The sequence below is a fragment of the Triturus cristatus genome, chromosome 1_1, assembly GCF_964204655.1.
Source record: "Triturus cristatus chromosome 1_1, aTriCri1.1, whole genome shotgun sequence".
NCBI lineage: Eukaryota > Metazoa > Chordata > Amphibia > Caudata > Salamandridae > Triturus > Triturus cristatus.
Window position 1 is genome coordinate 1,201,141,264 of NC_140579.1, and position 18,580 is coordinate 1,201,159,843.

The 18,580-nt window shown below is 45.9% G+C and overlaps 1 protein-coding gene across 3 annotated transcripts in view; it reads left to right on the forward strand.

The window, feature by feature from the left end:
* The window catches only part of LOC146871825 (ATP-dependent chromatin remodeler CHD8-like), a 3,469,548-nt gene that overhangs the window by 3,263,233 nt on the left and 187,735 nt on the right, over window positions 1-18,580 (forward strand). For all 3 annotated transcript variants that reach the window (XM_085651762.1, XM_085651758.1, XM_085651757.1), the window contains one exon: window positions 1,979-2,092. In XM_085651762.1, the coding sequence (XP_085507888.1) occupies window positions 1,979-2,092 (114 nt within the window). The remainder of the gene's footprint in view (window positions 1-1,978; window positions 2,093-18,580) is intronic.

The window sequence follows — 18,580 nt, forward strand, 5'->3', positions numbered from 1 at the left end:
AACACAAGTCAACTTTCTGGCGCTTTTGCTCCACCACACAGGGACAATCCCATATCAAAATCAGGAATTGCAAGGTGGCTAGTCAAGTGTATTCAAATATGCTATGCGCAAGCAAAACGAATGTTAGCAGTCCCCCCTAGAGCACACTCTACACTCAAACTAGGTGTTTCTATGGCATTCTTAGGAAATATACCCATAAATGACATATGCAAAGCTGCAAAATGGTCTACACCTCACACATTCACAAAACACTATTGTGTAGATATGTTAGCAAGACAACAAGCTAGAGTGGTCCAGGCAGTTTTACATACTCTATTTCAAACAGATACAGGTTAGCCACCGCTTTGAAAGATAATTGCTATAGACTCTACAGCTCTATATGCCAAGAACAGATGCATACTGGGTAAGTAGAATTGTCCTTTTGGTGGATATTATCTACATGCAGATTCCTCACCGCCTGTCTACCTGTTCTGTAGCTCACTCTCTGTTTCACTAGTCAGTCACGTTTCCGCATCTGAGGGTGCGAAGAAAAACTGATATGTAGGATGGCTCCTATATGCAAATCAGGTTTGTGATTGTCGCGACGCGTGCATGTAGCCGCTTGCATTGGGACATTAGAGGTGGCAACGTACCAGGGTTGTGTCTCGGTGGTTCAAGGGAGAGACTGTCATCCCTTATATTGAAAGTTTTCACCGTTTACGATCACCAGAATATATTTGTGTTTAGAGGAGTAGTATATATTTTGGAGGTGCTTTATTGATGGTCGTAATTGCTACAGAGAGCGTGTCACTCAGACACCCCAGTGTGCATTATTTCACTGCATTCTATGGCAACATAACGACGAAGTATTATCTTTGATACACCATTTTTCTGACTCTTTTGACTTTATTGTTGCCTTGGGACGACTTTGCTTTGCTCAAGCACTGCTAGTTTATGTTGGATGCCAGGATCGCCCTGTCGTTACTTTGCTAGAGCTGACCCTCACAAGACGACATCCACACTTGGTTTTCTGCCATCTGATTACAGTGGGAGGACGTACTTTAACTCTCTAATCCCAGTTTTCTTAATGACTTGTGGAATGCCTTGAAAAAGTCTGATGAACAGACGAAACACGTGTCGGTTAATCGTGTGCTGGGAATTTTAAAGTAATTTTGGATATCAATAAAGGATGCAAGAAAGCTTGAACATTGACCTCATTGGATGTCTTTAGCTGATTAATATTGCTGCAATTTGTTTTGTCGTTCTCACTATATGGAGACGTACATAAGGGTTTCTATACTTTACCATTACGGTTATGGACATTGATAAGATTTAATGGTGTGCTGTAATAGCTTCTTTCGCCTTTTCTATTTGTTGCACATTTGTTTGTGCTATGCAACACCTTTAGGTAGTAGGTGTTGGAGGCTGATTTAGCACCCGCTTGCTTAATGTGTTTTTGTCTTTTCATGACAAATACTGCTATGATACAATATACCTAGTGAATGTGCGGATATTTCCCCTGGAGGAAACACTACTACTTTTGTTTTGTTTTGTTAAAGAAAAACTGACATGTAGGATGGCTCCTATATGCATATCCGTTTCATAATGTCCAAGGCAGGGCGTAGGAAGAATGGACTGTGGCACCACCTATCAGCACATAGGAGTTTTGGGAGCTTTTTTCATATCCAGTCCGTCCAAGGTGAGGAGTCAGTGGGTAGATAGTACACTCTAGAATGTGCATTACAAAAGGTGAGTAACTTATTACTTAGGGTAATCAATTAAATCATTTTCTGCAGGATTGAAAGACTCAAACATCAGTGTGACCCAGCTTAACATATATTTGCCTACAGATGCATGGCAAGCCTTTTCAGTGAATCCATTCCTATTTTGCTCAAAGGCCCTGTTATCTCTCAAGCCTCACCCTCATTGTACCATTCCAGTTCTAAATTGATTGAGTTCTTTGGACACCTGTCTGTCGTCTTGTGTCTCTTTGTGTTAGGAGGAGGGTCTAAAGATGACGTTCCAAAAGCATCGCATGCTGGCAAATGGGGGATTCTCCGATGGTCACCTTGTCTTTCGCAAAAAGAAGGGGAGTAAGAAGAAGACCACTGAGGTGAGAACTTGGTGAGAGAAGCTGGTGGGGTAAGACTGAAGAAAGGGATGTGATAGTTTAAGATCTACAAGAAACATGTCGAATTCTTATAGCAACTAGGGAAGAGAGACAACAATCTCATCTTCCTGCACACACAAAAAGTTAAATAGTGTAGCACTTGCAAAAGCATGTTTTTCTGAGGAACTCGGAGTGGTTCTTTGGCACAGGTAATCAGCCTTCCCGCAGAAAATGCATCTGTCACATCAGTAACCATACCAAATCAACTGGGAAGTCGAGAAAAAACACAATTCCCAAACCAAATTAGTTACATATTAAACAATGTAATGATTTAAGTAACACCAAAATGAAGTATTTGCATCATATCAGAAAGACAATTATTAAAGTGAATCAGTCAAATTCAAAATTATTCCAAACAGTTTCTTTCAATTTCTCCAGAACTGAAATGCATTGGTAGCCGAATTATCACAAATGAGCGATGCAGCAAACATCAAAATATAACACTAGTAACGCTCAAAAGCTGTATTAGCCAAAGTACACGATGGTCGCAACACGCTGCATTGGTAGTGCAGATAATGAATTAATTCATTAAAGTTCTCAGCAGTAAAAATCCAACGGCCTGTACAGCAAGAAGTAACACAACTATATTCGCATTTTTTCCAAGGAGAGTGCTATATTTGGATGTTTGCTGAGTGAAACACGTAGGCTGCTCTTTTGGCTGTTAGGGTATGAAGAAATGACGAATGAAGAGCTTTCTCAAAATAAACTGTTTGGAGCAACTTTGTGAATGGGATTGATTGACTTTAATGCTTTTTTCCTGTTGCCTCTCTCATTAGCTACAAATTGTTCTAATGTTGGGTTGTTTGGTAGCCATCCTATATAGGTGGACAAAAATGAGGCTAATCTAGTGGGACTCAATAGTTATGCGGGACACTGATCATTAGCTGCCTTTCTGTCTTTGTAACCAAAATTAAGTATATATGATGGGGTGGGTAGGTGGGATCACTAGGTATTTAAAAAAAATGATAACACTTACAGCAATCTATGAAAATTAAACATTATGCACTAGTTCCCCTGACTGGCCTCAAAAAGGGAAGCGGTGCATTCCTTTTGAGTAACAAAACTGGAATGCCCTCAAGAGTATGGTTTTTAAAACAATCTTAGGAAAATGCTCTCCTCCCCTCCCCCCCAAAAAAGGACTTACTCACTTGAAGCAAGTGTCTCCTCCTGGTGCTTCAACTAATCCTAAGCTTTCAGGGAATGCCCACTGTGCATCATAACATGGGGTCTAGTGGAGAACATTTTCTTTCCCCCATTTTCTTTAGGCCCACTGTCAAATCCCTGCCCCTAGTGGTAGTGCAGGTGTTCTCCCATGTGGAAACAGCTCTACTTCTTGGACTTTCCTTACTACTGCAGGCTGACAGGAAGAAGTTCTACGATACATGCAAGCTCTTTTTACTGGATTTTGAACTTGTGGACTGGCAAATAACTAGGTTATCCAGTATTGGGGTATCTTTCATAGATTCACATGCCTGAATCATTCCCCGTCGTCATAGTGGGAGTCCCGCGGTACAAATAACATAACAGTAAATAGTAAAAAACCATAGGCCTAATAGATGCAAACATGCATTGTATAGCCTATTAGTCTCCTTTTGTTAAAAAGGACCAAACTGAAAAACACAACCAATCAGATACCAGCACCCTGTAGAACCTTCCCAAGAGAGGCCGATTCCCTCAGATTTCCACCGCACTTCGTTGTGTGAGGGAGTCTTCCTGAGCTTGGCTCAGTTCTACAGATAAGTGTATATCTTATACTTTATCAAAGTCAAAGATAGCTTTATTCGATTTCATTATAAAAATCATAAAAGCACAGTAAAAATACATACAATAAAATACATTGATAGAAATCGACATACATTTCAAATTAAGTACATCATAATGGGACAGTCTGAATCAGAACAAAATTACAAGTTAATCCATAGAAGATCTGCACCTAATTGCAAATTTTACAAAACTTAGATACAGCGTTAATGGTCATTTAATCTTCTAACAAAAGCAGTTTTAAATAAGCAGGTCTACACTGCCTCAAGCCCCAGATCTTTAAAAGGGGAATCAAATATCTCTTCCTCCCCCACGCATACAATTTGCAGAACAAGACACTATGTATTGTTGATTGCGTGGAAAGATCATCACAAGGACATTTAATTAAGCTTAACGACCAATCATTAGTATCTGGGAAGGTTAGCAACCTATAATAACTACCAGTTCTCAATCGAGCTAATAACATTCTATTGTAGCTAGATTGCTCAGGAGATAAATAGAGCTGTAGACCAGAGCCCTGCAAAAGTAAATGATGTTGCATTACAGATACCTTACTCCTCTCCTCAAGCCACCGTTGATTCTCCAGGAAAACAAGGCAACAATCCTTAAATGCCTTTCTGGATATCAAGGATAGCGAGGAGGGAGTACTAAAATATACAGGGTGTCCCATATTGGTCATAAAATCCTTTACATATGAGAGCCACTGAATATTTTTTGCTCTCTCAAGTTTGATGCAATCCAACAAAATAGCTCTATTAAAGGCAGTAGCTGTCGAGGTCCATATCTTGTGCCATAACAATAAAGGACTAATTTTAATCAAATCTGATATATAAACCAGATCTAGTTCCTTATGGCAAACGTATGTGGAGGTGGATTTGGGGACAGCTAACAGATAACGCAGGAAAAGATTCTTTTACTTTTATTTCCCGACAGTCTGCAATACCCCAAATGCCAGCCCCATATATGGCAGTTGACACACATTTAGCCTTGTAAATATCCATTAGGATACGAACAGGCCTACCCCCCAATTTATTAGCGAACTGTTTTACTACGCCTATTGTACGAACAAATGCGAGGTTCCTGGTATTGACCGCTGTTGTCCAGGTACCTATTTTATTAAAAACAATCCCCAAATAAGAAAAAGTACTTGTTAGTCCTATCTTAGACTGCTCTAAAAAAATATTACAGGAAATCTTATTCTTTGATGTGCAGCACATGGTAAAAGTCTTCCCAATATTAATTTTTAGGCCCCTAGATCCCATGAAAGCTGAAAACTAGTTATCGCCTTTTGAAGACCTGTTTGGGTTCTAGCCATGATAACCGCATCATCTGCGTATAATAAAATGGGCACCGCCGTGCCATCAATTTGGGGGTAATCTACTTCAAGCTTTGTTAAAAATTCCCCCACACCATTTATATATAAGTTAAAAAGAAAAGGTGCCAAAATACAGCCCTGCCGAACGCCTTTCATTATTGGGAATTTATTTGTACATTCTCCTCTTTTTCCAAAACGTACCTTTGCCCCTGTCCCTCTATATAACTCTTTAATAAAATTAAGGATATTTAAATCAATGCCAAGTCCTATTAGAGTATCCCACAAAACCTCATGACTCAAGCAATCGAAAGCTGAGCTGAGATCAACAAAAGTCATAAAAAGATTACCCCTTTTTGCCACCGTATATTTACCAGTTAATATGGCTAGGTTAAGTCCTTGTTCAACAGTACCTAATCCTTGCTTAAAACCGTACTGGAACTTGGAAAGAACATCGCTGTCCTTGGCCCATGTTTGCAATCTATTTAAGATGATTGTACCTGCCACCTTCATCAGAGAATCAAGTAGCGAAATGGGCCTATAACATTTAGGATCATTACGATCTCCCTTTTTAAAAATAGGGACTACTATCGCTTCCTGCCAAGTCGATGGAAATCCCTTATTATTACAACTATTAAACACATTAGTCAAAAGCGGGGCCCATAAGGAGGTATTTTCCTTAAATAAATCTATAGGAATCCCATCGGGTCCTGGGGCTTTATTTTTTGAGCTTTCAAATAGAGCTAATTCCACCCCGGAGACAGAAAAGAAAATCTCCAAAGGAAGCCATACAAAAGGAATAAGCTCGCTAGTAGCCGACTGATTTTGACAAGTGTTATCTAGGCTGAGCAAGTCATCTTTCTTGTAAAGCTCAGTAAAATGATCGACCCAGACTGCTATAGCAAGTTCTATCAGTTCAGATTTCCTGTCGACGAAAAAGGGAGCATTTACTGCTCTCCACAAAGCAGTATTATCTCTCAGGGTGGATGCCTTTAATAATGTGGCCCATGCATTCTCCTTTATCTCTAATTTCCGTTTATGTAGTGTGATTTTATACGCTGTTCTAGCAGCTCTAATATCTTGCTGGTTTTTAGGTGTTTTTTTTAAATCTGCTTCAAATTAGCATGTGCTTTACTGCACTCTGAGTTAAACCATCCCTCTACTTTATATCTCTCCCCTTCCCTCGATGTTCCTGTCAATTTATTACCAATTTGTATTGCGATCTTTTGGAAGGCACTAATGACCGCACTTGGATCAGGAGATTCTTCTAGGCAGGTCATAAAATTACTATATCGGTCTATTATTAGGCTTTGCAAAAAATTTGAAGAGTCAACCTTATTCCATTTTATTGCATAACCATTTATTTTCGCCAACGAAATTGCATGGCGATATAAATTTTCGACTGTATTAGGTGCTGTTCCAATGCTTGTCCCGATATCAAAAATTGAACTAATCGGAAAATGGTCGCTCATCGCAATGTCCTCTGTTTTGAACGACAGGACATTATGGCAATAGCTAGTAGTGAACAATGTATAATCTATAACAGACCGCAATCCACGTCCATTAAAAGTGGGTTGAAAGCTAACCTGTGGGCTACATAATTCATTTACAAAACCCAGATTCCAATCGTAAATTAAGCTGTTAAGGAGATTTCCCAGCATGGAGTGCTCAAAGTGAGTGCAAGGGTCTCCAATTAGATTAACCATTCCACATATACCCAGGTTACTATGGGGGCATAAATGGCAATTAAAATCGCCTGTCAATATAATACACATATCATTGTGCTCCAAGCCTATCCCAAGACGTAACGAGTTATTTAAATCTTCCAGGACTCTTTTCTGATCTTCCTTTGGAATGTTATTATACAGATTTACTAGGGTAATGTGTTGTTTGCCTCCCATTAAGAGGGAGAGAATCTGATAAAAATTATGCCCCTCGGTGGTCTGGAGCTTTATGGTCAGATTAACAGTATTGGAAATATATGTACAGAGCCCACCAGAGCATCTACCCCTCCTTGACTGAGATGCAGTCGAGAAATATGTGCGATACCCTTCAAGATGAATCTCCTCCTGTTCCCAACACTCTTGAAAACAGATGACATCATATTTTTCAATAAAATATCGGAAGATGGGGTCCTTTATCTTGTTTGATAGACCCGCTATATTCCATGATAGCAGAGCCAGCTTAGGTCGGATTCTAAAGGATTATTCAGGCCTTGCCAGTCCTGTGGGAAAAAGAACGTTCACATTGATGGTGCCCACAAAGACTGTATTTATTGTCTTTACCCAAAGCATGAAGCAAGGCCCTGTAAGATATGCTGCACTTTCCCATCTAAAACTCTGAAGGATAGAGAAGGGCTGCTTTTATTATGCCTAAAAAAGAAGAATGGCGCTTCTTCATAAGAGACAGAGGTCGCCTGAGGGACAGCCTGAGAAAAAAAAGGAAACAACCTAAAACCTCTCTCATGGCAAAAGAATCCCTTAATCAGTAGAAAAAATATAAAGTCTCCTCAGGGATTTCCTCCCCTCAGCCAGCAGGGACTTCTAGGATGAAATCTGGGAAGAAAACCACCTCAGCAAGTTCAATAACCTTGCCACAACGACTGTCATCTTCCAGACCTTCGGCAACGATCACCTCGTCGACAGCAAGTCTCAAGGGTTTCATACCATCGACACTGCATTTATTGTCGACGACACCTCCGTCGTCGAAGGCTTCCAAATCGAGAGCTTCGACCGCACCGTTGACGAGCTATACGTTGCCGAGAAAGCCATCGCCGACGACACCATCAATCTCAGCGACACCGTCAACGACGATACCATCGTCGACGACCTCATCGGCGGTAGGAATACCACCGTCGACGACAGATCCGTCGACGACCAGAATTTCACCTGCAGTTATGTATGCCAGCTTTTCAACGCCGGTATTGTAGAGGGCGCGCATGGAGTTTAAAACCCCAAAGATTTCACCTTTGCCCCCCAGCAATCTTCTTGATGTGGAAGATACAGACGATGAAGAAGGTCAATTTGGAGCGACTTATAGCCCTTCACAGCTGAATGTTAAATGTCAGGAGGACGATGACTATGGTGAGGAGGAGCACTACTATCAACAGTATGAAGCCCCTCCTACTCACTACCGGCAATATAGATACTTTGAGCACCCTGTGCAACCACCTGCCCAATTTCCACCAGCGTTACTATTAGACCTCCAAAGTATGCTGCAAGATTACAGAAAGAGGTTCCCTTCTCAAGAACAGGAAGTTATAGTGCCTCCACCACAGCCAGTAGTTTTACCACCACTTCCGCCTCCTGTTATGCTAAATCCAACTATCCCTATGCCTCCACAAGAGGACCCTGCTACCTCTGAAGAGGAGCCGGAAGAGGGTGAGATTCCTGACCCCACGACACCCGCAGATGATTGGGATGACTACGTGATACCAACACCACCACCACCACCTCCCGCCCTTCGGATTCACCTCCTGAGGATATAGGAGGTTTCCATAATATCATGGACAGGGCTTCTAATAGGTTCCACTTGCCAACAGTTGTGCATCAGGAAGACTGTTTTTTATATGATTTTAAAGAACAATCCAGAAATATTGTGAGGTCCATACCTATCATCGATCACATTCGGCAGGAAGGCGTGAAGGTGATGAAAACGCCAGCCTCTGTGGTCCCTGTGTTGCTGAAACTGGATAAGAAGTATAGAGCTCCTGAGGACTCTCCTGCCTGTCTAACAGGTCACCCCAAGGCGGATTCAGTAATTTCTCAGGCGGCTCAGAGACGCTCGAAGAATCCGACTGCTCCTATTACCTCCCAACCGGATAAAGATGGTAGGCATCTCGACACAATCTGAAAGAAATTTTCATCAATGGCGGCTATTTCTGTAAGAGCGGCTAATGCTCTAGCAATCTTGAGCAGATACGATCAACAGCTATGGTCTGATGTAGGGGAGATGAAATCCTTCCTCCCAGAAGCAAATAAGGATGAGTTTACCACAATCCTCACTGAAGGAGAAAGAGCAGCGTCGGAACTGATTGACATTGCTATGGACATTGCCACTACCAGTTTTAAACAGTTAGCGGGAGCTGCCGTCCTACTGCGTCAAGGGTGGCTGAAAGCAACAAGTTTCCACCTGGAAGTGCAGTCCAAAATTCTGGATATGGCCTATGATGGGGATAGCCTATTTGGTAGTCACATTGATGAGGCCTTGACTACAATTAAAAAAGATACAGACACAGCTAGGGCTTTAGGTACCCTTCAGTACCGCAAGGTTCCCTTTTGGGGAGCTCGAGGCAGAGTCTTCTCAAACTACAGGGGCAATTACCAGCGTTCAGAACTATCAGTCTTACCAACTGCAATTTCGACAGGGATATCAAAACCAATATAACCGCCAACCAACTACGGCTGGTTTCTCTCGTCAAGGCTAGAGACGGAAGCCAGCATCCCAAGGCCACGACTCCGGCCGCAAGCAATGAGTTCAGTCGGGTACCAGCGAGTGCTCCTTTCCCCTTAAAAGGTGCGAAGCTCTCCAGGCATTTTCACCAGTGGCGCAACATTACTTCAGTTCATCTAGAGGAAGCGGCAACGAGAGATTGCATTTCTCTGTTCCTATCATTAAACTATCAAAAATCCTCGCTAATTTCAAGCCAGAGAATGTTTTTTCTGGGAGCAATTCTGGACACAATTCAGAACAAGGCCTTTCTTTCCCAGGAAAGACAACGATTGCAGACACTAGCACTAAGACTGTCCAGAAAAAAGTGTGTTTCTGTAAGGGTGTTCAAATCTCTACTGGGAATGCTTTCATCGGCAATAGACCTGGTGCCAATGACTCGGCTACACATGAGACCTCTTCAGGTGGAGCTGCAATGCCAGTGGATACAAACCAAAGGCTCGTTCGACGATGTAGTAGATATCACTCCACTAATAAAATAATCTTTCCTCTGGTGGGCTCAAATCTATCCAAGGGGCATTCTTTTCTCCCAGTGATTCCAAACTACGTCGTGACAACAGACACTTTCATGGAAGTTTGGGGAAGACACTTGTAGTACCTTCAAGTTCAAGGGAAGTGGTCCTCAGCTCAGCGCAAAATGCATATAAACAGATTGGAGTTAAAAGCAATATCTCTCTCACTCCAAGCTTTCCTCCCACGGATTCAGGGATCCTTGGTTCTAGTCCACACGGACAACACCACGAGCATGTTCTATATCAACAAACAGGGAGGAACCAAGTCCCTTTCTCTGTTACAAGATGCCCAACAACTTTGGGACTGGCTAACGCTCCACAAGATCTCTTTAACAGCAGAACATGTTCCAGGTTTAAGAAATACCCTAGCGTATGCCCTGAGCAGAGCAAACGACAGCTGTCACGAGTGGGAGCTGGAACAATTACAACTGGACAGGATATTTGCGACATGGGGAAGCCAGAACTGGATCTCTTTGCGACCCAGATCAATTCCAAATGCCGATTCTTCGCGAGCAGATTCCCTCTCCCAGGATCTTGAGGGAATGCACTTTCGATGCGCTGGTCAGGGATCTACGCGTACGCTTTTCCCCCATACCACTGATTCCCAGAGTCCTCACTAAGATCAAGTGGGAACGCTGTCACATTCTGCTCATAGCCCCCAGATGGCCCAGGCAACACTGGTACTCAGAACTTCTCCTGTTGTCAGAAACGATGCCCATTCGCCTCCTCCCGACGCCAACACTGTTAACCATGAGCAAGGGTCGAGCGTGTCACCTGGAACCAGCTACACTGCAGTTACATGCTTGGCTCCTGAATTCTTTGAATTTAAAGACCTAAACATTGCACTGGATTGTAAAGAAGTCATAGCTAAGTCGAGAGCTGACAGCACCATTAGAACATACAAACTCAAGTGGAAGCGTTTCTGTATATGGTGCAGACGCATATCCTTAGATCCTTTTCGCTCTACTGCTGAGGAAATCTTACCTTATTTGCTCTTCTTAGCGAAATCTGGTCTTAAACATTCTCCGGTTAGGGTTCACCTTGCTGCTGTTTCGAGATACAGGCGATTGCCCAACTGCCCATCGTTATGGTCATCAAGATTAGTGAAAGAATTCATGAAAGGCCTGTTTAGGACTGTTCCACCCGATAAGGCTCCACCCCCAGAGTGGCAACTGAATTTAGTATTTTCTCAGTTGATGAGGAGACCATTTGAGCCTATTCACAAAGCGGAACTAAAATTCTTAACCTGGAAAGTTGCCCTTCTTGTGGCTCTCACCTCAGCAAGAAGAGTTAGTGAAATACAAGCGTTCACTATATCTCATCCTTTCCTACGTTTTTCTAATGAGGCAGTGTTGTTAAGAACAAACCCTAAGTTTATTCCGAAGGTGCCCTCTCAATTCCATTTGAATGAACCAGTGATCCTAAGAACTTTTTTCCCTAACCCAGCCACGCCGGCTGAAAAAACTATACACACTCTGGACATAAAAAGAGGGCCCAAGTTTTACTTGCAACGGACAAAAGAAATACGCAGATCAAATCAGTTGTTTGTGGCTTACGGACAAAACTGCCAGGGAACTGCAGTCACCAGAGCTACCATAGCTAGATGGGTAGCAAATGCGATACAATTTTGCCATGACAAGGCTGGCAAGCCTTTATCACGAACTGTACGAGCGCATTCCACTAGAGCAGTCTCTGCCTCGGCTGCTCTATTTGCCGGAGTGCCCCATGAAATGATCTGCAGAGCGGCAACGTGGAAGACAACCCACACGTTCGCACAGCATTACTTCCTCGAGTCATCGCACAGAGCTGACGCAGCTGTTGGACAGGCAGTATTACGAAACCTGTTTCACTAAGGTAAACCAATTTTAGTTTCTTACAATGTACTGGTGAATGTGGTTGTATACACTAATATGACCATATCTATGTTTGCTATGTTTGCTATGTTATAGATAGCATATTTGACTGTTTTCTTAGTAATGGAAAATGTTTGCTTTACACCATCTTTTTTCATGTTTAGGAGGCTACTAAGCAATATATTCGCACTACCCACCGTCCACTATAGTGCTTACCAACTAATATGCGTGCGTATATATGTGGATAAGTGTCTATTATCCATATGGGCACTGCTTGCTATTCTGATTCAGGCATGTGAATCTATGAAAGATATCCCAATACTGGATAAGAAATAAGTTACTTACCTGTAACTGCAGTTATCCAGTATTGGTATCTTTCATAGATTCACATGCACCCACTCTCCTCCCCGGAGAGGCTGGTTCTATACTATGGTACTTACCTCACTTGTGCTGGAAAATCTGAGGAAATCAGCCTCTCTTGGGAAGGTTCTTCAGGGTGCTGGTATCTGATTGGTTGTGCTTTTCAGTATGGTCCTTTTTTACAAAAGGAGACTAATATGCTATACAATGCATGTTTGCATCTATTAGGCCTATGGTTTTTTACTATTTACTGTTATGTTAGTTGTACCGCGGGACTCCCACTACGACAACGGGGAATGATTCAGGCATGTGAATCTATGAAAGATACCAATACTGGACAACTGCAGTTACAGGTAAGTAACTTATTTCTTCCCTAGTCCTTAAAGCCTATTTCGAATACCAAAGATTCAAGATAGTGGGAGGTCTGGCCTCAGTCCTTCACCAGGCACATCAGGATGCTCCGTGAAGGTTGTCTTCTTTCTTCTCTTGTTCTACTCAGCCGTGAATCAGCCATTGTTGTAGGATCTACAGGGCAAGCCCAACTATGCTTGGCAAATCCTCCTATGTGAATCAAGATTGAATTTTGCACACATTCCCTTCCTTCCACCACCTGTGACACATTTCTTTCCTGTACTAGGCAACTAGATCAAAGTAAATTGGCACTCTTCTTGGGCACCTCTGATCCCATGCTATATGCTGAATATAGCCGTAGATTCCTCACAGTAGATTCCTCTTTTGAATATTCCACGTGTATCATACAGAATATGAAAACATTTTAGTTGTACCGCTGCGTGCCGTTCCTCTCCAGAAATTACATGTGGCACTACTTCTGCATGCTGACCTCAGTTCCTTTCTGTCCATGCCACCAGACATAGTTCCGGAGCTCCCTCTGGTCTCTCTTAGACATGTACCTCGTACTCTATTCAAACATTCACAGTGTGCAAGGGCTTGTCTCCCCCCCGAAAACAAGTTTTTTACACACACACGCACACACACACACCCCCAAGCAGGGGCTGCACCATGGTTCTTGCTCTCAAGTCTGTCAACTTCAGAGCAGATTCCACAGCTCGTTCTGATGCAAGCTGAGTTTTCGTAGCCGTTTGCCACTCCTAAACAGATTCAAGAGATCCGCGTTGCCATGCTCTGACTCTTCGGATCCTTATAACCTCCCTCTGATGCCCCTTCGGCCCCCTAGGAGCCGAGAAGCCTTCCATTTGGAGTGCTGCTGCTGGGTTCGACTGCGACGCAAGTTGGACAATACGAGCCCATCGCAACGCCTTCAGCTCAGATTCCGGCCCTGCCTCTGGCACCTATGTCCACTCCAGTTCATTGAACTTTGCTGCCCATGTCAAATCTGTGACCCCGGACAAGGAGGTACCTATTGTACTGTGAATCAGAGTTGGCACCAGCACGACCAAAGCTTCACCCAACCACTGTTGAGGTGCTGCTTCCCCCACTTGATTTGCCATTTTCACAATGGAAATCACACGGACTTGGAGAACAACTATGACACATGGGAGGAGTTTGCTCTGCCTGTATTGAAGACAATTGGTGCTTAAAGCGACTGACGTTCTTGACCAACAGCTCTCCACTTTGTAGGTTAAAATGAGCTTTTTAACGGAAATCTTTCAGCTGGGGCAAACATTTCCAGAACACCTTCTGCCATTTAATGAGGCACTGACTGATACCTTGATGGCTGACCCCCCCCCACCCCCCCGACAATAGTCAAATAGAGAGAAGCTGTCATCCTTACCTGGGTGACCCTGTGTTCATATCTCAACACCCTTCCCCCTGAAAGCTTGGCTGTGCAGGCGTCCAGAAGCAGGTTGTAGGAAACTGGGTTTTTGTTGCATGAGTCCGACACCCCTCTCCCCCCCCCCCCCTTTTTTTTCCTGGTGTTTTAAGGAACTTTGACTGAAGTGCACAGGGTTCCTACTAACCAGGTCCCCAGTGCCAGTGTTCTTTCCCCAAAGAAAGACAGCTGGTCAATTGATCCCCAATTGGCCATGCCTTTAGCACCTCTGTGATGAACCTATTAAGTGGTACCCCTAGCATAGGTACTAAAGAGGGTCCCTAATAGTTGATGCATATTGTGTGCCTCTCTAAGTGACCCAGGACCCAACCCATACAGGCCACTCCGGGCTACATGACAAAGTGGTCTAAAAAGTGGAAGAAAAAAACATGGCATACACCCTGTGTGCCGTCATGTCCTCTAACACTGCATTCAAAATTTGTAAGTCACCCCTACAGCAGGCCTTACAGCCCTTAGGCAGGGTACATTATATTACATGTTAGGACATATCTGCCTGAGCAGATATGCCCCTGTGCTGGCTAGTTCAATTGTTGACAGTGCAAGTGAACCGGCAAGCCATCTTAAGGTATGTACTGGGCACTGGTCAAAAGGAGTCTCCCAGCTACATAATGCTTTCACTGAAACCTTTGATGTTTAATGTCAAACACTGTGTAGTAATAAACCCACACTGATTCCTGTGATGGATTTATTAATACATGCACCCATAGGGTATCTTAGATGGACTCCCTGAACCTTACTAGTCCTCTAGTGTATTGGCTGACTGGTGCAGACAAGCCTCTCACCAAAAATAAGTTTCTGACCCCCTAGGAGCTGAGAGCCCGCTCCAGAGAACAGAAACAATGCTTCCTCTGGCAGGATGGTTAAATAAATCAGAATATCAAGGCAGGTGGCTTCAAAGGCCTCTGCTGCCTTTCATATGCGACACAAGGCTTCCCCAGAGAAGGGGAATGCCACCTCCTGCCAGGGCTCATCTGGCACAGGACAGACGGGACAATTAGCTTATCAGGAGGTGTGTTCAGCCGCAGGTTAGTATCACCACTAAGGTGGGCTATCTGATGTGCACACGACTAAGAAAATTCAATCGTCTTTATTCTTTGTGGAATTAGGTCCCCTAGATCAGGGTTATGCCCACTTCCCACTGGAAATGGTCATATAGAGGGTATAGTTGCCCTAATGATAGGTAGTTCTTTGACTACTTCCTGACACTCCCTGTAACACCCATAAATACAGTATTTAGCACCCCTGATGCCAGGAACTTGTATTGGACGGACACAAAGAAGTAGTGGGCAAAGAAGATTGCTGACATGAGAACAGAGAAGCAACGACTGGCTTTGTGCCAACGCTGCCGGCCTTCCTGCTGCACCTGACCTCGTGGAGAAACCGACCCATCCTGCTGCTGTTCAGACTCCAAGTAAGCCAGAGGGATGACAGTGCTTCACAAATAAACAGAGAACTCCCTTGGAGCAGAGGAGCTACTCCTCTGCAGCCGCAGGCACAGAAGAAGCAAGGTCTTTTCACCATCCTGCCGCTTACCCGGACTACCGATGTTAAAGCCGCCCATGAAGAGATCGCCGTGCTCCCACAGGTCAGATCCAAGTGTGGGGGCTCCAGGACCGACTGGAGCCGCACAACACCAATACCTGGGGTACCAGACCCCTTGCAACAACCAAGGCTTGTTGTGTCCAGACCAGACACCAACACAGAGAAAGACTGACCTGTACGTCAAGAGACTTCAGGCACAGTGAGACCCTCATAGAGAGTGGCCCAGCTGTCCTGTTTGCCCCCTTTCTGCAGAATAAAGACGGAGAGTGAGCCTCCGACTGCCGCCACACGACACCTCAAGGTGCTTCTGCACCTGTGCCCCACAGCCCGGGTTCGATGGAGGTGACAATGCCAACGGGCTCCTGAGACCTTCAAAGGCTGAGACCACCCTTGGGTTTGCCTAGTCTGAACACCCAATCATCCCCTTTTGCCTCTTTGTGCAAGCGCCCTAAACCACAACAGTCTCTTGCAGGATAGACCCGACACCTAAAGACACCACTGCACCTGAACCCTACAGCCCAAGGAGAAGCGGACCAACGATGTCCCTTTGTGCCAGAGCATCTCACAGACTGAGCCCTTCTGTGGGTTCACCTGGACTTTCTCCCCAGTCCAAGCTTGTAGCCTCTTTTCGACTGGAGCGGTCCCCATTGAAGCGATGCTGAAACACACCTCTGCACCCGAGGTGACCTGCAGGTGTGGCCTCATACTCACCTTAAGTCATGTTCAAAACATACCATAAGCTCAAGAAAGTCAAACTGGATTCTTTTCACCTCCCTAATTAGTCTTGCAAGCAGTTGCTTGGACAACAGTTGAAGGGTCCGATGTCCTCAGACTATGAGCCCATCCCGCATTTTTTGGTCTCAGCATTCCATGGATTGCCTGGGCCAACATCTACTCTGCACTAGGTAGCAACCTTCAAGAAGGCCATTCAGCAAATTTGCTGATGTTTTCAAATCCTTCTGCTGTGCCTTGGGGCTGCAGGAGCTCCCAATTGAGCGTCCACCGGTGCCGATTGCCCCATTACTGATCCTATGTTGAACCGGTCCACACTTCCACTCCAGCCCCAGCAATCTGATAGAGGCTACTAGCCGCAGATTCCTTAACGTAGAATTATCCCCAGGAGCGAGACTGGACCCGGAAAACTTTCTTGCTCAGCATCTCTGCGCGCTGGGGGGTGGTGCCTCGCGACTCCGCTCCGACGCCCTCCGTGGGCGTGACATCAGTGAGGTCACATAAGCCCCGCCCCGGCGCGCTGACGTCAGTTTTCTTCTTTTCTGTGTGCAACGTGGATCCGGATCGTGTTCCTGGCCTGTTTCAGGCTTTCTATTTCCGCTTTTGAGCGTTTTCTTGGGAACAGTGTACGAATGCCTTCGGGCTTCAAGACGTGCTCGTCTTGAGCGCGCCAGATGTCGGCGACGGATCCTCACCCCATCTGCATGTGGTGTTTCGGGGAGCACCACGACTCCACAGACTGTGAGGCGTGTCAGCAAATGAAGCCGAAGTCCCGGCGGGAGCGCCAGATGACACTCCTTTCGGCACGCATGTCCAGGTCGACGACGTCGCCGCGTCCGTCCCCCGCTGACTGCTTCAAGAACCGCCGCTTCCGTCTCCGACATCGTCCTTCTCCCAGGCCACAAGGGCATTGCTCACCTGTTGGTAAGTGTCGTAGTTTGTCCCCAAGGCCCGCTCCCCGGCCTGTTGGGGGCGTGGGTTCTCCGTGGGTGGTGCGGCCCCGCGCGTCGCCACCCTATCCGCCGTTCCCCGGCACGGGGGCAACCAGAGCCCAGATGGAGGCCTATGCGGCGGCCTTGCAGGCCTCTATGGCTCTTCCTTCTTCTCCTTCTCTTCCTGGACGTCTGCGGATCCCTTGCTGTGTGCGGGAACTTCTGCGGCGTCGCCGGCGACTCCGGTGCCGACGGGTTCGGATCCAGGTTCGGAGGATGTGGTGCCGTTGGGGTGCGGCCCTTCGGGGTTCCCTCCTTCGGACCACGGTGCCTCTGCCTCGCCGCAAACCCCCGCGGGGGTCTCTGTGGTGTCGCGGGAGGTTGCCGGGGCTTGGGGCATGTCCTCGAGTCCCCCTCGGTCCTCTGGGCTGGCGGCAGCCTTGACCGAGGTCGAGGTGACGCCGCTCAGGCGCCGGCGGCTGCTGGCCCTGGCGGCGCCGCAGAGGCTGGCTAGGGGCCGGGGCGTGTCCCCGGGCCCCCCTTGTTCCTCCACGCAGGCGGCTGTCTCGTCGGAGGTCGAGTTGATGTCTTTTCTGTGCCGTTCCTTAGCCGCCCTGGCTCCAACCCCACCTCGGTCTCCTGCTCCACGCGTTGTGGCGGAGGTCGTTCCAGCGTCCCCTTCGGCGTCGGTCAACGTTGACCTGATGCCGGTGGCCGACTCTACAGCGCCGGGCCGACATCGGGTCGTTGATTAGTCTTCGAGCGCCTCCTCTTCTCCAGAGGTTCGGCGGTTGTTGGTTTCATCTTCTCTGGAGACGGGTCGCCGCGTCGTGGCTTTTCCCCCGGCGTCCTCTAAGGACGGCTCTTCGCCGTCACCGCGCCCACAGTCTGGTTCCCCATTCATCGGTCCACCCTTTCTCTTTTCGAGCTTGGCCTTTCCTTCCTCCGGTTGGGCTGGGGTACGGCCGCCTTAGCTTGCAGCCGTCGCCCACGGAGGAACTGTTTTCCCCGCCACGGGTCCTACGGAGGCGAGTGCTGCCTTCACTCGGGATGTTTCCACGGCTGCAGGAATCATGTGCATGGGCCATCCAGCTGCCCATTTCCACACGGATCATCTGCTAGAGGTTCTCCATCAGGCCTCTGGTGGACGGGAGCTGCTTCTTCC